The 24,515-nt window shown below is 39.9% G+C and overlaps 1 protein-coding gene across 1 annotated transcript; it reads right to left on the bottom strand.

The window, feature by feature from the left end:
• Positions 1 to 2,786: 2,786 nt before the first annotated feature.
• Positions 2,787 to 24,177, bottom strand: thbs2b (thrombospondin 2b). Its single transcript, XM_059532490.1, has 20 exons — positions 23,828 to 24,177; positions 23,100 to 23,170; positions 22,088 to 22,644; positions 21,705 to 21,789; positions 19,411 to 19,622; positions 18,735 to 18,969; positions 18,382 to 18,552; positions 18,125 to 18,301; positions 16,097 to 16,270; positions 15,864 to 15,991; positions 14,173 to 14,325; positions 13,798 to 14,016; positions 7,685 to 7,792; positions 7,435 to 7,594; positions 7,220 to 7,338; positions 6,898 to 7,132; positions 5,102 to 5,329; positions 4,743 to 5,014; positions 4,494 to 4,591; positions 2,787 to 4,281 (listed from the first exon to the last, which is right to left on the bottom strand). The coding sequence occupies exons 2-20, from the start codon at positions 23,164 to 23,166 to the stop codon at positions 4,128 to 4,130; spliced, it is 3,552 nt and encodes a 1,183-aa protein (XP_059388473.1). The 5' UTR covers positions 23,167 to 23,170; positions 23,828 to 24,177; the 3' UTR covers positions 2,787 to 4,127.
• Positions 24,178 to 24,515: the final 338 nt, after the last annotated feature.

The raw sequence follows: 24,515 nt of genomic DNA, 5'->3' as shown, positions 1-24,515 counted from the left end.
AATTCAAACCCTAATCCTAAAATGTTGGCAGATTATTGGCTTTTGTTAATTTCACTTAAGAAAATCTCCAATACAGAAATCACAAGAACATCTCATACCATAATATTGAATTGGCTTTGACTGAATTGGATAATTTTTCGGTGTTTTTATTTTATTTTATTGTATCTCCGTCTATGTTTTATGTCTTATATATATATAAATAAAGAAACCGTTAATACGAGGGAAATGGACCATGACACAGTGTTTTTGTTCAAACACTGTGCTCCTGCAATATCTCAAGTGTTTTATTTTATTACCTAGATGCTTCAATCATACAAAATATTGCAAAAGCTTTAATGTTGTTTTTAATGATGCTTTCCAGAAACAGACACTTAACAGCATTTTTAGAAGCTTACTCTGAGATTTATCTTTTCCTTTCTTCCTGTTTTGTGCCTGTTCCTGGAACAAGAACTGCATCTGATGTCTCCACAGAAGACACTCTGCTCAGCTTCCTCCACGTGAAAATTACAGCAGAAGCATAAAGTTCATAATGCTGTCTGTGTGACTGGGTTTGCAGTGTACCGTGAGCACAGCTGGATCTGTTTATAGGCCTACTAAATAATGGTAACACAACATCCAAGCTTTAGAGAGCCTCATTCATGTGCATCAAGATGACATATTTCATGATGTTCTCCAGTGTCTAAAAATCCTCTGCTTTCAAGAACCACAGATTCCCCACATGAAAGATAATAGAATCAGTTTCAGATACTTCACATGCACGTCTCTGTTCTGACAACAAATCAACAAATCTGAAAAACAAATCTGTTTTTCCCCTGTTGCTATGTGGCCCGATCATTAGATTTAACACAGCACTTCCCCTTAATTATCCCCTAATTGCACAGTTGTGTCAGCTGAAAACACACTCATGCTCGCATATCTTTACCACATCAGCGTGCAAAATGCTCTGTAGCATCTGAAAGCAGTGAAATGTGGGCACTCTTTCAGAGACAAGAATTACTCTAGGACAGCATGCCGCCTTAATTTTACCAAGCACTGTTTTCCCCTAAATTCTCCAAAGAGAGCCCAAAGGATTACCAGATGGAAGACAGAAAAAGACTACCAAAATTGGACATGGTTAGCTCATTTGTAATGGTTTTTAGGAGTCCATGCCTCCGTTTGCATTAATGAATTAAACCACAAATTTAAATTAGGCTTACATTGAATTAAGAATAGATTCATTAAAGATGCACTTAGTAGTGTTTTTTTTATGTTGCACCGACAACTTGCTCTTAGCAGCATGGATCACTTAGAAAAAGAAGCTAGATTTTGGTTCCCTTGGTTCCTGCTAAAAAAATAAATCTGCTAAAAAGTAAGTAAACGTGTCATTTGATTAGTCATGTGCTTTCAACATATTGCGCTCATGAGGTGACCCAGACTCAAATCTTAAATTTAAGATTTATGTATTTGAATAGATATTGCATTTAATTAATTCCCATCCATTTGAATTACACAATTCTAACAATCTAATAAAATGTATATTATTAATGCACATTGTCAGTCTTACATAAATTAAACAGGTAAGACTTCTGAAGAATAGTTTACTAATGAATAGAAATCAAGTTTATATATTTATCATAGATCAGTCAATCCACTTTCAATCTCATACATTTTAGTTTATGTTTGTTCAACAGCCATATTTTAACAATATTTTGTGCTTTTCACCTGAGCAAACATTTTTAACAATGAACTGATTTATGTTCATATGCAGTTTAAATAGATGCAAAACATATTATTTAAATAAAATCAAATAGATATAAATAGTTCTATGCTATGATTTTTAATGTAAAGAAATATTTTCCCGTTTATGTATTAGTGACATATGTATCACATTAAAGAGATAGTTCACCCAAAAATTTAAATTTTATGTTTATCTGCTTACCCCCAGGGCATCCAATATGTAGGTGACTTTGTTTCTTCAGTAGAACACAAACAAAGATTTTTAGCTCAATCCGTTGCAGTCTGTCAGTCTTATAATGGAGGGTAATGGGAATCACAGCTAAAACAGAAACTAAAACAACAACAACAACAACAACAAAAAAGTTTTTTTTACCTCTGATTCATGCAATCTCCAAACTGTTAGAACTCTCCTAAGCGTGTCCTCATGTGCACGTTCTTCTTCTTGCTTTACAGCAGATCGCAGACTTATAAGTGCATTACCGCCACCTATCTCTCAAATGGACCATTGACACTCTATCTACAATCTTAATTAGGAGTGTCAGTGGTCCACTTGAGAGACTGGTGGTGGTAATGCACTTACCTGTGAGGCAAGAAGAAGAAGAAGATGCCTCATGCACCTGCTGCTGAGAACGTACTCAGGAGGACGCGCTTAGGAGAGAATCAGAGGTAAAAAACTATATAAATACTGTTTAGTTTCTTGCACAGACCAATCGTTTTGTGTCTTTACACGTCAATGTATCATCACGAGCCACAAGGTTTAATTTTGCTTTGTTTGTGTATGTTTTTTTAAGACTATAAGACTGACAGACTGAAAAAAAAAATGTTTGTGTTAAAAATCTTCGTTGGCGTTCTGCTGAAGAAACAAAGTCACCTACATCTTGGATGCAGTGGGGATAAGCAGATAAACATACAATTTTAATTTTTGGGTGAACTACCCCTTTAAGATGATCAGTCTATATTAAAATGGATGAAAATGTTATATGCATTTAAAACACATTACTCTCAAATTTAGACTTTTTATAAGGCGACTGAAATCTTTAAAAAAAACTTGAATTTTTAGAATTATGTGATTTTTGTATATAATTTTATTGACAAAAGTTATTTCATCACATATTTGCCATGAAAACGCTTATGAGTGATCAAAATATCAAAACAACTGTTTGTTAGTTAATAAAAAAACAAGTATGATACCAAGAAATGTGATTAGCAGCAAGCCATACACTGTAGATTAATTTTAAATTTAACATCTAATGAAGTGCTCTGTGTTGCATGGTGAATGGAACCACTGTAAATGAAACAAGTTGAGTTTTAAAGCAGGTACATGAGAGGTGTAATATTAATATTTTATCAGCTCATAAAAATATGAAATTTATATTAAATTTCTCATTGAATGGTGCTTCTTCCTAGTGAATATGCAAAGCAAAAGAGGGTGCTGGTAGAATGAATATCTGAAAAATTGCTGGTTCAATGCCAAGTTAGGGTGATCTAGAAACTGGAGAGGTGCTGAGATCACAATCCTGGTTTGTCACCATTGTACCTATGAGAGCAAGAAAAGTCTCTGCGGCTGGGGTCACAGAGCGGTGTTAAACGATGGTTACTTACATGCACTCTCTGTAGTAAAAAAAAAGACACTTCTGAAATGTTCAGGAATATTACATTACACTTCCTCTTGTCACATTCATTTTCTATGTAGATACTGTACAGTAATGGCCAATGACCAAGCCTTACTGACATGAATGCAATTTGATAACATATGCAAAACATTCTTTTTAACCTCATCTGTAAAAAATTGTCAATGTAAACGAATAAATAAGTATTTACAATTAGTCAGCAAGGGATACATTACAAAAGGAATGATAACTAATAAACAGAAAAAAGACAAATAAGTTACAGTAGATAGTGGAAAAGGTCAGAATATAATACATCTCCCCTAAACATTGCAAAAAAAGAAAAAAAAAGATAGAAATAAAAAAAGGTTCTCCACAAGAATGACTTGAAAGACATATAAAAGAATAAAGTATATGAAAAGAAAAATGATAAACCCTCAACACTCATAATTTGTGCAACATTTAACTGAGACTCTAAAGCAATGCTGACCAGATATTTATTTCCTTTCATACTTGTCCAGAAGGAGGTATATTCACCTCTTGAAGGCACCTCAGGTCTGTGGATCTGACCTTTATACAGGCACTTATTGCAGAAAGTCTCATTTTCATCTTTTACTAAGGCACTACACTGATCCAGTTTTGCTTTGATCAAAATAGTCCATAACAAGAGATACAGCACTCCAGCCACACTCACTTATCTGACAAAAAAAAAACAATGAAAAAGAAAAGAAAAAAAAACAAAAATAAAATATCTTAATAATAGAAAAAGGAGGGATGTTTAAATGTTTTCATCTCTAACTAAAGTCATATTTGTTCTCCTCTGCATTCATATTTGAGGTCAGAGAAGAAGACGGCCTCCTGCGAGAAAACGAATAACCCGAGTCTTCCACCTGCAAACGTTTTGTCATAAATGGGGCCTGAGTCTGCCATGATCTGCTTGCCTTCATACACAACAACTCTGGAGGAAAAAGACATATTTTTATAAATATTACATTTTCACAGTATTTTCACAGTTTTTCTTTTTTTTTATAAAATGTATAAAATATTAAAACATTATTGATAGAATGTAACTTTTTAATATCATTTTATATAACATACATTTTTATTCTATTCTATTAAAATAAATTCCATACATATCACAAAAATGCAAGATGGAGTCTGAGTCTATACCTAATGAATCCAGTCTTCGGCCTGTGGATGAGATGCCAGCGGTAGGCGGTATAGTCTTTCCAGCCAATATTCTTCGGGTCGTGCCACAGAGTGCGCACCTAAAAGATATTGGAAAGCCATCCATCGTTTTAAGCACTAAGACAGACAGCACTGCTTTGAATCATGGGAATTTATTGGACAGTTTATTGTTAGTAATGGCACGAAAAGAGAAATCTGTCAGGACTTATAAAAGTGAAGGGGAGAGTTCACCTGCTGCTTGGTGTTGCCTGTGTGCCATAATGCATTGCGTAAATTTTCCCCAGTGCCTGTGGTGGAGTTGACCACCTTAAGAGAGACGCCAGAGATGCCAAACGCCTTCGATGGCTTGTCTTCCCAGTACGTCTGCGTGATCTGTTTCCACATGACTACGTAAAAGCGTCGGCTAGACTGGTATCCGAACACAAAGCCTGCATAATCATCATCCCTGTCTGTATTCACATAGAAGGTCCCGCTGAAATCCACAGCGCTGAACTCATCAAAGCCTGTTATTGTGCAAAAAAACAATCCACAAATCAATGCTGGCATGTTCTAACTTATGTATGGAAACGTTTGCGATACAGCTCACTTACCCACTGCAATACCAGGATCAGAGTTGGCAGTTTGCACAAGCTCTTTGCCCTGGTTTCGGACCACCCAGTTTGGATCGATCTGTGTGGTTCCCTTAGGGTCGAGGTGAACCATTTGAAACTTCCGGAAATCTGTGACGCTGATTGCACTGTTTTCCGGGCATGCATCAAAGATATCTGGGACCTTGTCATTGTCGAAATCATTCTCACAGGCATCACCACGGCCATCACCTGAGAGAAAATATAAGAACGGTAAACCAACTGCTGAGTAAATGTCAAAAGTAGATTAAACTAGACAATAATTATAAACAAATCATTATGAGCTTATGAGTTCATATAAAGCCATTTACGCCAGTTGTGTTGAGACTATCATTATAACCACTTCATAAAATACTCCAAAGCCACTGACCTAGAAAATTCAAATCTAAGCTTCAAAACATTCAATCATTTGATCTGCGAACTACTGGCATCACAGTGTAGCCATAGCCAAGAAGTACTAAGGAAAACTGGAAAACAATGGCTTTTCCCAAAGCTTTAGGATTGTCTCTCTAAGCCAACAAAACCTCAAAGATCTCCAATCTCCCCATGGACTGTGACAGCTTCAGCTAGCACTTGGAGTTCAGAGGGCTGCCGAAATGAACACCCTTTGGAATGCCAAGGCAAATTTCACCCCACTTAAATTTCAAATCAACTTTATAGAAGAGAACGCAAGCAGTAAGCATGGCTTGACAACAGAGAACTTATTCAACCATTATACCATTTAGGCTTAATGTCAAGCTGCGTATATCTGTGTCTAAAATACCTCATAAAACACAAAGAGATGTGGAGCACTACCCTGGGATGCGACTCTTCAGCATTTCTGATGCCAGCGAGACATTTATGCATTTCTTATCTGCATGCTTTTTATGCCTTGTCTTTGATTTTCTGTTTTATGGGACAGATTCTTGGACGACCCTCATAGGAAATATGAACAACGTCCAAAACAACAGACTCTTTCATGACATACAAAAATTGAATGCAGGATTGTGTATTAAGACAAACAGGTGTGAGGACCCCAGAGGAAAATTCTTAACGTTGTTTATCAGTTTCCTCAGTTCTCTGGTAATCAGTAGAACAACTGTCCACATCATGCCGTATATCAATAATTAGTCATTATTTCAACACATTCCTTATTCTGGAGTGAAATGGTAAAGACCAGAAATGAGATATGATATATGAAGCGAGATATGAAGAGTTCTGTAAGAAGTGTTAGTCTAGCGGTTCAAAACACAAAGTAATATTTGTTATGCAAATATATTAAAGTTTTCCTAAAATTTTCATAGATTTGTGTTCTTAGCATTGTTTATGCAAATCATTTTAAAGATAAACTAGGACCTACAATACAATAATCATGCAATGTAATTATCAAAGATGAAAATACCTTGGTAAAGCATGTATTAATCTTAGTTATTGTTCATTTCAAAATGTATTAATACTTTATTGAAATCTAAATGTTTATCTGCTAATATTCTTAAATGAACCTGAGCTAACAATGAAAAGTTGTTATTTAACATTACTAAAGATTAATAAGTCCTGAAACCAATGAATTGCTTATTGTGAGTTAATGCATTGACTAACATTAATTAATAGGAACTTGTTGTAAAGTGCAACCAAAATATCAATACATGGACCTAAACTATCAATTTAATATAGTGGGAGGAAAAACAAGATACAAATGAATGATAAATAATAGATTCTTTTCACAATCAGAGACCAAATTAAGAGGTTTTTTAATAAAGTACATATAACACTGTTTTTACCATCAGAGTCCGTTTGGTCTTTGTTGGAAACTAGTCTGCAGTTATCCCGGTCATCAGGAATGCCATCATTATCATCATCATGATCACAAGCATCTCCTTTCCCGTCTCCGTCATGGTCGGCTTGGTTTGCATTAGGTATGTACGGGCAGTTATCCATGTTATTTTGATGGCCATCTTCATCTATGTCCTGGTTGTCATCACACTGGTCTCCAATTAGATCATTATCTGCATCCGTCTGCAAAAACAAAATGGTACATTCTTTAAAACAATGAATAAAGAAGTTTAATCTGCAAAAGCACTCAGGTTCCATTTTTCTCCAGACCTGCTGTGGGTTGTGGACTAAGGGGCAGTTATCACACTGGTCTCCGACCCCATCTAAATCAGTGTCTTTCTGGTCTGTGTTGTAAATGAGAGGGCAGTTGTCTCGCTCGTTTAGAATCTCTAAGAGCAAAAATAATAAAAGGACATGTGAGTCACATCTGTTGCAATCCAAAATGAGTCACATGGATTATAAATGACAATCAAAGCTTCTTGTACCATCTCCATCCATATCAATAGAACAGGCGTCTCCTTCCCCATTGTTGTCAGTGTCGGTCTGAGCAGGGTTATGTTCATATGGGCAGTTATCACAACGGTCTCCGACATCATCCTTGTCATAGTCATACTGCCTGGGGTTGTACATCAGGGGGCAGTTGTCCTGGAATCAATATATCATATACATGTGTTTATATAAACAGCACACACTCTTACAAATCCATAAACCTCACATGTACTAAATCTACCTTACCCTTTCATCCACAATTTCATCATTATCATCATCTTTATCACAGGCATCTCCTTGCCCATCATTGTCAAAGTCCTCCTGACCAGAGTTGGGCAGTGTTGGGCAGTTGTCCTGCAGAAAAAAAAAAAAGTTAAACACAGGCTTGTTTCACAGGGAAAGCATAAGCAGTGCTTTACAGTGTTGATCTGTAAAAATCATAATCTGACAAAAACTGAAGACTACTTAAATGTGACTTAATAATGTCTATTAAAGAAAACATCCTTTTGCAACCTGCACATCTTCCACAGTGGAAAATGTAACATCATAAATTGCATGTGGTGCATGTGGTAACACATCTGTAGAAAATATCAAAATAAGCCACCATAACACACACAGTGAATAATTTTTTTTAAATAATATCTATGAACATATGAAAATATATGTGTCATGGTTTCCACAAAAACATTCAGCAGCACAACTGCTTACAAACATTTATAATAATATGGAATGTTTCAACATACACTATTAGAATGATTTCTGAAAGATCACGTGACTGGAGTAATGGCTTTGCCATCACAGGAATAAATAATGCTTTCAAATAAAGAAAACAGTTATTTAATATTGTAATAATACCCCCCCGCCCACAATATTACTGTTTTTTTTATTTTATTTGTTAAGAAATTGTCAGTGATCTCTGGGTTTTGCACTTTGTGGGCGAAGTCTGTGTGTTACGTGTCAGCACTGATTAGTTTGTGGGCGTCTCCGTTAATTGTCATCAGCAACAGCTGTCACTCATTACTCATCCCTATATATTGGCTTGTCTAGCGTCTTGTGTTCGTGAGAGCGTTGTTTCATGTTTATGACCTATGCTTTGCTTTCTTGTGTGTTTCTGCGTTGGATGTCCGTCTCTCCCTGGAACTCCATCCACTCTACGCAACCCACCACCAAGCAACACCACTTACCTTCGGCTCGCTTCCCCGCAGTTCCTGTGTCACCCTCTCCTGCTGCCTACTCACCTCCGCCTTCCGGATTCGTCACTCATCACCACCATCTTGGACTGTGCATTCCTCCCCGTGTTGTTTGTGTCTCAAGTACTGTCTGTATCATTGTCTTCATTAAATATCATTAATCTCGCACTTGCTTCCTGCCACTCCTTCACCCAGTCGTTACAGAACGCTCTCACCCAAACATGGAAGCAGCGAGCACCACTTCACTGTCTGAATTCATTCACCACAGCGTCAACCACATGGATCAGCAGCAGGAGAGCATCGTGAACACCGGACGCGCGATCCAAGCGCTGTTGACACAGGTGTCCGAGCTCACCCAGCGGATTCATCAACTCATCTCTCCCACTGCGCCCACCGCACTTCCAGCGCCGCCCGTCTCCCGGGAGACCTCCCAGGACCCCTTCCGGCCAGAGCCGCGACTTCCGACGCCAGAGAGTTACTCCAGTGAGCCAAACTTTTGCAAGACTTTCCTTAAAAAATGTTCCATGCATTTTGCATTGCAGCCCCGCACCTTCGCGACAGAGGAGTCCAAGGTTGCGTTTGCTCTTACCCTACTCTCTGGCAGGGCTGCCTTATAGGGGACGGCGGTGTGGGAGAATCAACATCCGTGTTGCGCCTCCTTCCACGCCCTCTTCGAAGACGGGTGTTCGATTGAGCCGCGGCCGGCAGGGAGGCCGCTCACCAGCTCTCGGACCTCAAACAAGGAGAATCATCGGTGGCGGACTATTCCATTCAGTTCTGCACCATGGCGGCCGCGTGCCAGTGGAACGAGTGGGATCGATTCCTGCATGGGCTGGTCGACCGTGTTCAGAAGGAGATCTACCTCCTCGAACTACCCCCCAAAGTTCAACGGCCTAATCGACCTAGCACTCCGGGTGGACGCTCGGATTAACCGCCTGGGTAGACAAGTCAGTCCTACACGCCATTACGTCTCTCCGGAAAGGGGCCGCTCGAGTTGAGAGAACATGGTCGGTCCCGTCGACGATCACGAACCCATGCAGGTGGGTAGAGCTCAGCTTTCCCGGAGGGAGAGAGAGCGGCGGAGGTCCCAAGGACTATGCTTATATTGCGATGGCTCGGCGCATTCCATCCATTCCTGCCCAGTAAAAAGAGCCAGCCCGGTGGTAAGTTTGAGGCTACTATCGGGTGGGATCTCCGCCGGGAAGTCCTCAACCACATCATCGACTCTCCTTCCGGTGAAACTGCGGTGGGAGAACCACACCGAAGGTAATTTCATTGACTCTCTCCTTGCATGTCACTTGAACCTTCCAGTCCTTACTGTGTCTCATCCCATCCATGTCACCGCACTCAATGGCCAGGAACTGCCACACGTCACCCACTACACTGAACCCATAACTCTGCTCACCTCAGGCAACCACAGTGAAACCATATCCTTTTACCTCATGGACTCCCCTGTAGCTCCCATTGTTTTAGGTCACCCCTGGTTAATCAAACATAATCCACGAGTGGATTGGGGTTCCAACACAGTCACCTTGTGGAGTGAAAGTTATCATGAGTCTTGCCTGGTTTCTGCTTGTCCTGTTGTGCCTGTTTCTGTCTTTCAGAAAGAGACCATGGTGTTATCAAACGTGCCCGCAGAGTACTTGGACCTGAAGGAGGTGTTCAGTAAGTCCCATGCTCCTTCTCTTCCTCCGCATCGTCCCTGCGACTGTGCTATAGATTTAGTGCTAGGTAAGTCTCCGCCTAAAGGCAAGCTTTACTCTCTTTCTATTCTAGAGAGGGAGGCCATGGACAAATACATTTCTGATTCCTTGGCATCGAGGTTCATCCGCCCTTCCCCTTCTCCAGTGGGGGCGGGATTCTTTTTTGTGGGTAAGAAGGATGGTTCTCTGCGACCTTGTATTGACTACCGAGAGCTGAACAACATCACGATAAAGAACACCTATCCGTTACCAATTCCATGCACAGTCTGTCCCCTTCCTAGGGTATATCGTCTCGTCCGAGGGAATACGTATGGATCCTGACAAGGTTAAGGGTGTGATAGATTGGCCATCTCCAGATTCCCGTAAGGCCCTACAGCGGTTTCTGGGGTTCGCCAATTTTTATCGACATTTCATTCGTAATTTCAGCCAACTAGTCTCACCTCTGACGGCCTTGACTTCGCCCAGTACTCCGTTCAGGTGGTCGGATGCAGCCGAAACTGCATTTACCAACCTCAAGAGCCGCTTCGTTTCGGCTCCCATCCTTGTAGCTCCTGATCCCACACGGCAGTTCGTGGTGGAGGTCAACGAATCAGAGGTGGGGGTAGGAGCAGTTCTATCCCAACGTGCTGCCTCGGACGATAAGATGCATCCCTGTGCGTTTTTCTCACATCGTTTATCTCCTGCTGAACGCAATTATGACATTGGTAACAGAGAATTGTTGGCCGTCAAATTAGCGTCACTGGTTGGAAGGGTCAGGGGTACCTTTCATTGTTTGGACCGATCACAAGAATTTAGAGTACATTAGAACTGCCAAAAGACTCAATTCCAGGCAGGCTCGGTGGGCACTTTTTTCGGTCATTTTGATTTTACTCTGTCATACCGCCCGGGTTCCAAAAATATCAAACCCGATTCTTTGTCACGTCTTTTTGATCCTTCCGCCCGCCCGGTGACTCCAGAGTGTATTTTACCTGAGAAAATAGTCGTCTCAGCACTCGTATGGGAGGTCGAATCGAAGGTCAAGACGGCCTTAGAAGGGGTAACGCCTCCGCCCGGTTGCCCACCGAATCGTTTAGAGTTACGGTCTGAAGTTATTCAGTGGGGTCACTGCTCTAACGTTGCTTGTCATCCAGGGATAAGCCGAACCAAGGGGTTAGTTAAACAACGATTCTGGTGGACACTTATGGCTTGTGACGTCCACGATTTTGTTTTGGCTTGCTCAGTTTGCGCCAGTGGTAAGTCGTCTAACCAGCCTCCTGATGGGCTTCTTCAACTGCTGTCTGTCCCTTCGAGACCCTGGTCACATATCGCACTAGATTTTGTTACCGCCCTCCCGCCCTCTAATGGCATGATGGTCGTTTTGACCATAGTGGACCGATTCTCGAAGGCGGCACATTTCATTCCCTTGCCCAAATTACCTACAGCCAAGGAGACAGCGGTCACTGTCCTAGATCACGTCTTTCGGTTACATGGCCTCCCGGTAGAAGTGGTTTCTGACAGGGGATCCCAATTCATATCCAAATTTTGGAAGGAATTTTGTAAATTGCTAGGAGCAACGGTTAGTCTGTCTTCGGGTTATCATCCCCAGAGTAACGGGCAGTCTGAGCGAGCCAACCAAGATTTAGAGAGAAAGTTGCGATGTTTGGTCTCCAAGAATCCTTCTTCCTGGAGCCAACAACTTTCTATGGTGGAGTACGCTCACAATTCGTTACCAATGTCAGCCATGGGCCTCTCTCCGTTTCAGTGCAGCGTTGGTTACCAGCCACCAGCTTTTCCTAGTCTGGAATCTGAAGTCGCGGTCCCCTCCGCTCACGCATTTGTCCAGGGGTGCCACCGCACCTGGAACAGAGCCAGCGAGACTCTGCTCCGGATGAGGGAGTGCACTAAGGCCAAGGCCGATCGCCACTGGTCAAAGCATTACGTTTACGTCGTGGGTCAAAGAGTGTGGCTTTCTACTAGCAATATTCCTCTCCGTTCCGTTTCTAACAAATTAGCTCCCAAATTCATTGGACCGTTTACTGTCACCAAGATCATTAGTCCGGTGACAGTCCGCCTCAAACTACCTCCAGTGTACAGGAGAATACATCCCGCCTTCCATGTGTCCAAAATTAAATCTGTGTTTTATTCACATATTAATCCGCCTACCCCGGTTCCCCCGCCGCCGCGTCTAGTAGATGGGGAACCGACCTATTCGGTTAATCGTATTCTGGACTCGAGACGGAGGGGACGAGGATTCCAGTACTTGGTGGACTGGGAAGGTTACGGCCAGGAGGAGAGGAGTTGGGTACCTGCTAGGGACATACTGGATCACTCCCTTATTGATGATTACAATCAGCAGGTAGGCCCTTCTGGGAACTCCAGGAGGCGTTCTTAGAGGGGGAGTACTGTCACGGTTGGTAAACCGTGATCTCTGAGTTTTGCACTTTGTGGGTGAAGTCTGTGTGTTACGCGTCAGCACTGATTAGTTTGTGGGCGTCTCCGTTAATTGTCATCAGCAACAGCTGTCACTCATTACTCATCCCTATATACTGCCACTCCTTCACCCAGTCGTTACAGAAATTAATGCAGTCTTTATGAGCATAATATACTTCTTACAAAAACTTCTCAATGATTGTATACATATGTGGTTTTTGATTATTATAATTAACTTTCTTCATGAAATAATTCTGGAAGCAATTATTTTAGTTAATTTTGGGCCCAGGTTGTCACACTACTGCTTCACTTAGGTGTGCAATGTAAAACAAGGCCTTATTCCAGAAATCTGACACTAATAGTTATTCATATCAAATGAACCGCATCAAATCACCCACATATAGTACTAAGAATTTCAAGCTTCTTCTGCTATGATATCTCAATTTTTCATTCTGTGCATTACCAATATTTTCCTTTATTTATTATGTGCACATATTTTATCCTTTATTGCTTTCTCGCTTGGCTCTCATTGCTTCCCAGGCTTTAGATCCATGATGTTTTGCAGATTCTGGTCCTGGTTTTTCTCCACGGTGTATCATGACATAATCAAGCAATTATCCATCACAGGAGAAAAATGATGTAATTATTACTTTTGTTCTCCCTCCCTTTGGCTAAACACCTCACCACAAAGACGTTTAAGGGATATAAAATATACGATTCCAAATAGGCACAATAGACGGTAAACACTGGGCCAAATCAAAACATTCCTCTAGTTCATGGTCACTGGGCCCCCAGCCTGAGTTGATGCCATTGTCCTGTGGGGTTTATTAAGGTGAAAAATATTTCTTTCCATTTTATATTCCTTAGAAACCCACTCAAAGCAGTCCTCAGCTAAATCTTAAGGTCTGGATTGCATTAAATTGAACCAATGCAGAGACATCTTTAGTCTCAGCATTTTGTCTTCAGTATATTCACATGTTCTATACATTTTTTCTATTCAGCTGACATTTGGATCCAAATGAGGGGCAACACACTGGTTAATGTAGTTATGTAGTACCTTTTTGCAATGGTAGGTGGCATTTGCTCCACACATAAGATCCTGGTTGGGCCATCCATCCAGATCAAAGTCCTCTCCACAGATGATGCCATCTCCAGCATAACCGATACGGCACTCGCACTTGTACATTGGGTCACTGAAGTGACTGAGGAAGATGCATTCAGCATACTTGTGGCAACTGTGGCTGTTGTCCTTGCAGGGGTTGTAGGGTTCACACACCTATTCATAAGGAAAAAACAACAGATACTAAAATTTGGTCTATTTAAACACACATGACCCAGAACGTTGAGAACTTGTTGAGGGTATCTGCTGGGAGGCTGGCCGTAAATTAACCACTCGGTAAGTGGTATGCGGGGTGATGTATATATGACTGACCTGTTTGTTGGTTTTAGCTGACTCCACTCCCATGCCGTAGGGCTGAGTCCCTTTGTAGCGTGGGGGGCAGGGGAGACAGTGGAATCCGGGGTCTGTATTCACACATTGCTGTAGGCCACCCACCTTATGACATAGATCTGATACCATATCGCACTGCACACCACAGAATGCAAAAAGAGAGAAACAAAAAACAGTACAAGGATCAGAATTGACAGATATGTACTGCATATACATACTGCAGTTTCTTGACCGTGTAAAATTCATCGACATGGTACCAAGGCATTGCTATGTGGTTCCTAGGGTGTCCTGGGTAGTTGCTAGAGTATTGTTTGGCGGTTGCCATGTTAAAATAATTGGCCTCTAGTCTCCATGATATTCTAGTCTATAGATATGGCTTTGGTTTGGTCTTCAATGGAATATATGGGATTTATTCCTGTTTTATAATTTTTCGCCAGTTTTATTGTAGTTTAGGCAGTGCACATCTAGAAAAGTCAATTCACAATGCACATCCATTTCCATTTCCATTTATTCATTTAGCAGATGCTTTTATCCAAAGCGACTTACAAATGAGGACAGTGGAAGCAATCTAAAACAACAAAAAAGAGTAATGATATATAAGTGCTGTAACAAGTCTCAGTTAGGTTAACAGAGTACACGTAGCATGGGCTTTTAAATAATATAATAAATAAAAAGAAAACAGATAGAATAAAAAAAGAATAGAGCAAACTAGTGTTAGAGGTCTTTACACACACATACACACACACACACACACACACACACAATTTCATAATAAATGAATTTATTAATTTATTAAACATCCAACATTTAAAGGGATAGTTCGCCCAAAGAAATTCAAATTCTTCCATTGATTATTCACCCACATGTTCTTCCAAACATGTAAGACCTTCGTTCATCTTCGGTACACAAATTAAGATATATTTGATGAAATCCGAAAGCCTTCAAGACAGCAAGGCTACAGCTATGTTCAAGGCCCAGAAAGGTAGTAAAGACATGGTTAAAATAGTCTATGTGTCATCACTGGTACAGTCTTAATTTTATGAAGCTATGAGATCTTTTTGTGCACAAAGAAAATAAACTTAACGGCTTTATTCAACAATCATTTTCTTTCTTGCCATGCATTCACGATGCAGGAACCGGTGTTCTGACGTAGAACCTGGATGTGCTGTGCCTTGTTTACAAGCTGAGGAATGCCCACACATATGTCAAGGTACTGTCGTGAATGTGTGTCAATATAAGATTGTCGTTATTTTTGTTTTCATTTTGTACAAAAACTGTTCTCATAGCTTTATAAAATAACTGTTGAACCACTGACTATTTTAATGATGACCTTACTACCTTTCTGGGCCTTGAACGTGTCAGCTACATTGCCGTCTATACAGGGTCAGAAAGCTCTTGGATTCCATCAAAAAATATCTTAATTTGTGTTCCATGATGAATGAAGGTCTTACGTGTTTGAAACGACAAGAGGGTGAGTAATTAATGACAAAATTTTCATTTTTGGGTGAACTATCCCTTATTCATATCTGTAGCACAAACATGCAGAACAAGTGCAGTCATATTTACCATTGTTCGATGAATTTTCACAGGCAAAATCCAGTCATTTTAATAGGAATCCATGAGATCGTGAGATTTTGCATCAGGTCAGTTGGTTATGTGAATTCACTGCTCACCTCATTGACATCTTCACAGGAAGTTCCATTGCCACGATAACCATTCGGGCAGGGTCCACATTCCCAGGATCCATCAGAAGCTGTGATACACTCAACTCCGGAGAAGCAAGGGTTCGAAAGACAGCCATCTATCAAATCAACAGAGCACTGTTTTAGTATAAAACATCACATATTAAAGCACTTTTAAAGGACATACATGCAACATATTTTGTTCATACATTTGTTTTTCTTACCAACAGGACACTCCTGTCGGTTGCATACTTCATTTTCAGTGGAGTCTCCAAGACACTTCCTTCCTCCATGCTGTGGTTCAGGGCTGTTACATTCCCTAACACGACTCTTCAGACCCCCTCCACATGTAGCCGAACACATTGCCCAGGGAGACCATGGACCCCATCCACCATCGACTTAAAGGCAGGGTAGGTAATACATGTATAAACAACTTTCTTCCAAATTTGTTTAAACTTTCTATATATATCAATGCATAATTAAAATGTAAGTACTCTGATGAAAAGAGTATAAAAATCGAGTGACTCTAGACCGTTTAATCTGTATTAAACACAGCTCATTATTTCCATTTCGGGACGAAACATAGGATTGGCTTAGGCGACTGTCACTCTCTCGCAACCATGGCAACCACCCTTTTGCCACACATGACCTGCCCACTTGCGCGTGCACGTTTGATTTGAGGAATTCAACAGGCACGGATCCTAGGAATACCAAAACAATGGCAGAGAAACAGCAAGCAAAATTCACAGTACCAGCCTATGCAGTTAGTGAAGGCAAACCAGGCAAAAAAAGGAAGACAGTAACAGTACAAGAAAAGGCAATGAACAAAAAGTCTTTGGATAAACAAAGAAATAAAACGCGAGTTAATATCGGCGTGGCTTTCCAGCGATGGCGAGAACTGAGGGAACTCAAGGGGCTGAAAAGTGACTCCTTGATGGCTTTATTTCTGCTGGACAGGTAAATCTTTCTTTTTGTATTTTGATCATACATATTTTTTTCATGAAGCATGTGTCATTAGCACACGTAGCTGCGTAATATAGCTAACATAACATTACTTAGCGAGCCGTAGTAGAGGCTTTGGAAGGAGCCCAGAAGGGAGGGGGTGGAGTGAATGGAAATAATGAGTTGTCTTTAAAACAGTCGTGAGAGGTCTACAGACACTCGATTTTTATACTTTCTTTTTCAGAGTACTTACATTTTAATTATGTATTGATATATAAATAAAGTTTAAACAAATTTGGAAAAAAAGTTTTTTATACATTTTTTTTACCTACCCTACCTTTAATGGCATAACGTGGGATAAATTTGCATTTATTAGTTATAACACCCTAAAAGTTTGATTCACAAATCTGTTCATAGAGTGACTCAATGCCCCCAGATGGCATGTACAGTCAGCATCTGTTTTGTGACCTAATGAAATTAATGTTTATATAATGATATAATATAAAGTACTATTTATTTGTTTTTAAAGTGACAAAGTCCATCTGCTTGTTATTCTGTATTTGTTTCATATTAAACTGGTTGTTATTTAGTTTTATTGTGCCATTGTTCAGCTTAGGCAATTTTAAGAAAACCAAACGCAGATATTCTAGTGCAGTCTTCAAAGAACTGATAATGATGTAATGAAACTACCTAAAAAAGCTAAAAAACATTTTTAGACATGAATTAACTTGGATTTTGCATTTTGGACTAAATGTTATGCAATGGCTCTAATATATTGCAGTCTGTGTGCTTGCACATTCCTGGCTAATGTGGAAATAACACATAAACTGCCAAAATAAGCAGGCACAATGCACATAGCTTGCCCTCTTCTTGCAGTGCTTTTCAAAAGCTAAAAGTTAGCCCAGATTCTAAACATTTAATAGCCCCTGATCTAAAAAATTTCAGGGTGTTCCCAGTCATCTGCCGTGTCTCCGATGTAAATCTCATTCATCAGGCATTTCATAAGCATCTTTGCCATAATTCTTTGATTGAACAAATTGCCCAAATTTGTGTACCCTCCCTGTTCCAATGATAATATAAGCCTTGGAAAGAATGACATCACCCTCTCAATGTTTTCCAGTTAAGATCTGAACAGCAGGGTGGATGAGATGGTTTTTGTGTGAGCATGTGTGTGGTTGGGCTCAATTTGGGGTTGAGCTTTAAATTTTGTAGCACTGTCAAAGTTAACATTTAACAGCATAAAGTTTTTTGAAATGCAGCTATTACAATATTTTATATTTAACTGTGGTGATTAAATATGCAATACTCACTCGGACAGGGGTCCAAGCTACAGCTTTGTGTCTCTCGTCCATCACCTTCACAGTCTTTTCCACCTCTTTGTGGAACAGGAGCATTGCAGTGACGGATACGTGTGATCAGACCATCTCCACACGTCACTGAGCAGGACGACCATGGAGACCATAAGCTCCAGCCACCATCCTGACGCACTGCAAAACACAGTGTTACTATAAGTGTGCTACAATGGCTCACTTCCAGCTATCACACAAAAAAGTGGTTGTATACATACCCCTGCGGTCACATTTTCCCAAACTGCATTTGCGTGTCTGAATTGAGGGTCCAGAACATGTATTGCTTGTGTCATCACAAGAGCGCCCCCTCTGTTGTGTGCCACTTCCACATGTGACTGTGCATTGAGTCCATTCTGACCATGGAGACCAGCCATCTTCACTGTCCATTGCTAGACAAAGACATACCATGTTATAAGGAAATGTACAAATATATATGTTGCCTGCTTTTGGGTCTGTCCATTTTTTTAAACACAAAAGTCTGTAAGGTTTTTTGGGAAAAAGTCTCACTTAAGCTATAAACGAAAGACAAATTTGGTTGTAATTTATCTCTGTATGTTTGTGTTCCACTTACGAAGGCAAACTGGACAGCATTCGCCATCAATGAAGGATGGATTCGCACATGCCACTGGAGGACAAGTAATTTGACGGCAAACCACTTTTCCTTCTTGGCAGGTACATTTAGTACAGCTATCCACAATCCAGTCCTCTTTGTCCTCAAACATACGGCCATCTTGCCAACATATAGTCTGCTCTGAAAGACTCTGCATCTTATTTAGTGCCTCCTTCATCGCCGTGTTTTCTTCTGTCTAAAAAGTCAGTTTGAAATTAAATGAATCACACAGTTGTTCATCTTCATGCTGCAATGAGACCGCATTCACTCTTTCCACACATTCAAACATATCCAGCAGTCAAAATAACTACATTTTCATGCATTGAAAATTTTAGATGTTTTCCAACAGAAAACATCTAACATGATGATTTACTGAGCTCAAATTCCTGCCACGATTATGTCTGTAGATAACAAATTATGGTCCAACTATCCCATTCATGTGCCCACAAACATAACTGCCCTCACATTTTTTAAACATCTGACAAAATCAGTTAGCATCAACAATATGACATGCTCTATCTGCGTGTGAGATCTAAGAGGCTCTTTTCTAAATTACAGAAGTTATACACTAGGTGCCTAGTCTTGTTTAGGCATGATAAAGTGTAGGGTTGCATTTAGATGTTACATAAGGACTCACCACTTTCTGCAGACCATCTATAAGGTTGCTAACAACAACTCTGAGACCCTTGAGTTCCTGGAAGAGGTTGGCCAGTTCTTCACAGGAACGTTCACACATCAGTTCTGAGGAGCTGGTTGCTGGAACATCTGTATTCTGGCCTATCACATTGGTGGCAATTGAAGATGGAACCTCCACAACCTCTGCATTCTCGCTGACTACATTTGTCTCCTCTGAGTAAAGAGAGAAGACAATCTGATTAGACGTAGACATCTATAATTAACACATGAATTCAGATAGGATGGTTCAAAAGCCATGGCACAACAATTCAATGTGTGAGACTCTTTACAATCATTTATGTTCGTAGTGACCAGAGGCTCCAGAATGGGCAAAAAAACATAAATAACACTATATTCCAAATCTTCTAAAGCCACTCAATGGCTTTGTGTGATGAACAGACTGGTCCCTCGTGGGTGACCATAAGAGACTTCTTTCACAAATCTTACCATCCAAAAACTTTTGAAGTAGTGTATACTATAATATCCCATCCATAACAGAATTTTTAAAGGGATAGTTAATCAAAAAATGAAAATTCTGTCATCATTTTCTCACCCTCATGTTGTTCCAAACCTGTATGAGTTGCTTTTTTCTTTTCATAAGAAAGCAACTCATACAGGTTTGGAGCAACATGAGGGTGAGTAAATGATGACAGAGTTTTCATTTTTGGGTGAACTATCCCTTTAAGCAAAAATATAGCACAAAAAATCATCTGTCACTGGTCACAACTGGTCACAGAACTGGAACATTGTGTCAGGTTGGTTGAGATGTTTTGATAGACACACAGTGTTTACACTTTTCAGAGGAATGACAAACTACAAATGGGATTCTTATAGCTATTTGAGCAGGGCGGGATAAAAAAAAAGTCTTTTAATGTTGGAAAAATGATACATTTCACCTTTAAGGCAAGTACACAGATGGAGAATGCAGACATTGGGTATCTCACAGCATGACAACTAAACCTGTTTGCAATAAAGCCTCTTTATACACGACACACAGGCGCTTGAAGATTGCAATAGGAAGCCAAATGAAAACGTTTCATTGGCCCCTGTGATATAACACACATGTAACCGCGAGCAAACTATTTCTAGGCACACAGACCTATCTCAGCAATTCTTGGTTGCCCTCTTTAGAAGCAAATTTTTTTGAAGTTATTTTTAAGTAGTTCAGGAGGAGTGGTATAATATTAAAGCCTGGGTGGGGCAGTACTGTGAGTTACCCCAATAAACTATTATTAAAAGTCTAACATAAAACACCACTCAGTTTTTAGATTATACACTTGTAAATATCTTCAGTTGTTTGCTTTGTTATTGCCAGATAAGAAATAAACAAAGACTTTTAGGACAGCATCAAAGATAGCTTCATAATATCTGGATATATGACATGTAGATTACCATCATGTGTAAAGAGTTATTCATTGAACAAATTCTAGACACTCAAAACATTTTTAACCATGGTATTATTTTGGTTTGAACTCAATTATGTGAAACCTGGACTGTTTTTCTATATCTGTACAACTCATTTAAAATCCTCAAGTGACTATAAGTGTGTTTCTGTGTATGTGTGTGGTAGTGTGTGGTTGCATTCATGTTTCAACTTAACTACCCATCCTTCTTGGCCTTATGACCTACTGACCCATCTATGTGACCCCACACATGGTCCCTTTGCTTCTAACAAGGTAAAATCATTTCAATATAAGCTAAAAATGAGCTAAATACAATATTTGTACATTTATAACAACATAACAAGCTTAAAACTAAATCGTAAGTGTTGATGTGCATTGAAAAACACTTATGAAACCAAACCAGATTGATGGATGGCCTACTTAGACAAATACAGGCATGTAATACACGCACATTATGGCAATTAAAAGCTAATAATTTCTTCAGTCACGGTGGTTGCTGCTAATCTGAGTGAGTGTGCACAGGTCTCCACAAGCGTGAGCCCCTCTAAGCATATTTATTTAGAAAGCTAAGTGTCAAGTGCCAAAAACCTTCCCCTGAGCGAAGGATGTCTAAAGCCTGCAGTTTAAGAACCAATTCTTTCCACAGCCACCATTCGGCTGACATTGAAGAAAATCAAAACACAAAATATTCCAACAAAATGGACATCATTACAGAACGAATCCCTTCCTGTCTGTGAGTTACATATTCCGTAAAGCAGTTCCAATCAAACACGAACTTCATCTTGATCCCACAAATCTTTTTTGACTGGCTAAAAGTGTTAAAATAATGTTAAGACTCACAAGCCCCTCCTACCTGGGTTTCCAAGATCACATCCCCTGCTCTCCAGAATGTCCTCAAGTGGGGTGTCAAAGATAAAACGTACATTCTGCAGCAAGCCCTGAAAGAAACAACAGCTGCTGTCAGGCTTACTTTGCCAATTTTCAACCGTTCACATATATCTCCCATGACTGGGAAGTTGGGTTGGATTTACAGAACACTAGAGGATCAGCTGTGATTTATTACTCAGTTTCCAGCAACTTGCTTGGCATGCACTGCAACTACAAATGCAAACTAAATTGCCTTACAAAGAGCAAAAATGCATTAGTCCCTATTCTTGATATCTTCTGTAGCTTATGTCCTAATGCATTCAACTGGCATGCACTTTACTTTTCTCGATAATGTAAAGTCAAACATACCCTAAAGTGGCTTTCTCGTGTGGCCCCTTTTGCCACATACATACGACCACCTGTGGCGCTCAGGTGTTCATAGAAAGGTTCATCAAGAATAAAGCTATCAATGAGTCCACAACCAATGTACAAAGTTGCTGTCTCTCCATGTACATGAAGCGTTACATTCTTCCACTGTGAATCCGAGAGGTCTACATCCTCAAAAGAGATCACATTGCGTGAGCCATCAGCCCACCAGTACACCAAATCTAAAGTGTTGGTTCTTCCATCCGAAACAATTTCAAACTGCCTGCGCTCTCCAGGGCCTTCCAGTGCAAGAATAGTGCCACGGGATGTGCGGTCCTGGCGCAGAGTGGCTGTCAGAATGAAGCCTTCGTTGTTTTGTATCTGCAAAAGAAGTTTTTGTACTGCTGTGGAGCTGACCGAGGGGAGCTGGTCAAAACGGATGAAGCGGTATGCTGGAGCATCGCTATCCAAACCCTTGAAAAGCTTCACACCGATAGTCTTGCGTGTGATCCCACTGGTTTCAAACAGGTCAAAAACTGTCTCATCTTCCAGTTGTGCATCTAAAAATGGGTACATGTTTTAAGTTATTTTACATTTGGTTATTCTACGTATATTCAATTTGTCACTATGTAGAAAATCTGAGTCCATGTTTATTGAGCTACATATAATATATAAATAAAAATTATAATAATATTTTAAACAGGACCATTTAAAATAAAGGCAAAAAGATTGTGTAACACTGAATTAGTCATAGGACTTAAGAAACACACTTTCCCTTCTCTCTCTCTGTGTGTGTGTGTGTGTGTGTGTGTGTGTATATATATATATATATATATATATATATATAAAACCTAGCACAAAATGACTAAAAATAATACATGCAGGCTATATAATTGTTATAGTACAACAACATGACTCATATGAATCATGCTGTCCTTAAAGTGATACACACTCAAATATGTAGTAACAAAGATTATTTAGATAAAGAATATCAAGAAAAAATATACAGTATTACCTTGAGATTTTACAAAGGTGAAGAGAAGCAAAAGGGCCAACATTCTGAGACATCTTCGGAGAATCATTCTTCTGTGGATAACAATGGTAACCAAATATTAATTTTTCACGGTAATTAAGGAAGACCTCATCTAGCATTAAAAATAAATTATTAGACATGCTCAAATCCACTGAATTTTTCAGGCTGTCCACTGGCATGCATAACTGAGAAACTGTTCCAAATGAGCGAGTTTGTAGTATATGCTGTAGCCTATGTGAGAAAACTGCTCAATGTGCTTTAGCACAAGCATACAAACAAATACATAAAAGGTAATGAAACTTTTGTGGAGAATCATAACCTACAATTTCTTTTCAAAGGAATATCCGTCAGGGCACATTACTTTTAGATTTCAGTCGAGCAACCAAAATTCTCTATTGGCGTACATAAAAACGTTTTTATGATTACGCCTATCATATGTACATACAATAAAGTATTTTACCGATGTATGCTACTGAGCGCTGCAATAGTTGCCTCTTTACGCGCCTGCAACGCGAGCGTCTACACGGCGCACTCTGACTAAAATGTAATTTTTGAGGTTGTGAAAAAAAAGATAAACGGTAAAAACAATGTTAAGCAAACGCATGTATAGTCTGTGTAAAAAGAATACACATTTTTAAGAACCCACGCCATATTTGTTTTGCCTTCTGATAAACCAGCAACGATAGAAAAGTGACAGGCACCTTACTTACCCGAACTAAAGGTGAACTCCGTGAAATATAGTAAAAAAATTACTAGCCTAACAAAAACAAATATATGTACAAGAGTAAAATAACTATCCGCTCTACTCCTTAGTCAGTTCCACAATGGTAAACCCAGGATAATGATCAAAAATGCATTGCGTAAAACCTGGAGATGCCACGGGTACCCAAGCACAAAGTTTAAAATTCGCGCACGAAGCGAGTTAGACAGTTCATAGAGGAAGGCAGTCAATCATGAGGTGTTACTGAACAATGTCTTAATGTTCCAAAGCTGATACGTGATAAATCCAGATGATGCCGGACTCGCGGGCTCCCTCCTCATAACTGATCTCTCTTGGCGCATATTTGGTTTCAAAGGGGAGGGTTTGGGGTGCTGGAGGAGGGTTGCGCTGGACTGGAGAGGTGCGGGTTGTTGCAGTGACAGCACGTCATGACAGTTTTCATTAGCTAATGCAGTTCTGAATCGCGCCTGGGGCTGTTTGGGTAAGGGTGAAGACCTAAATTTGAGCATAGGTATGTGAGAAGGTCAAGACTAAAGTCATGTTTATACTAAAAAGCACTAGAAAAGAAGTGTCAATGGACAAATGCCAGATCAAACAAAAAAAAAACTTCACGCCAAAAAAACTAAAAAACCTGTTAGTGAGATACAGAGACAGTTTACATATGTACAGTACAACTA

This window comes from Carassius carassius, chromosome 40 (assembly GCF_963082965.1).
Source record: "Carassius carassius chromosome 40, fCarCar2.1, whole genome shotgun sequence".
In the NCBI taxonomy this organism is placed as follows: domain Eukaryota; kingdom Metazoa; phylum Chordata; class Actinopteri; order Cypriniformes; family Cyprinidae; genus Carassius; species Carassius carassius.
This window is presented reverse-complemented; position numbering and strand designations above follow the sequence as displayed.

Bases quoted from the DNA above. Each gene is read 5' to 3' on its own strand.
- thbs2b (XM_059532490.1), bottom strand. From the start codon at position 23,166: ATGATTCTCCGAAGATGTCTCAGAATGTTGGCCCTTTTGCTTCTCTTC. The intron at 21,790-22,087 runs GTATGTTTGACT...TGTTTCTTTCAG, and splicing joins CACGAGAAAGCCACTTTAGG to GGCTTGCTGCAGAATGTACG. The intron at 4,282-4,493 runs GTATAGACTCAG...TTTTTCCTCCAG, and splicing joins CCGAAGACTGGATTCATTAG to AGTTGTTGTGTATGAAGGCA.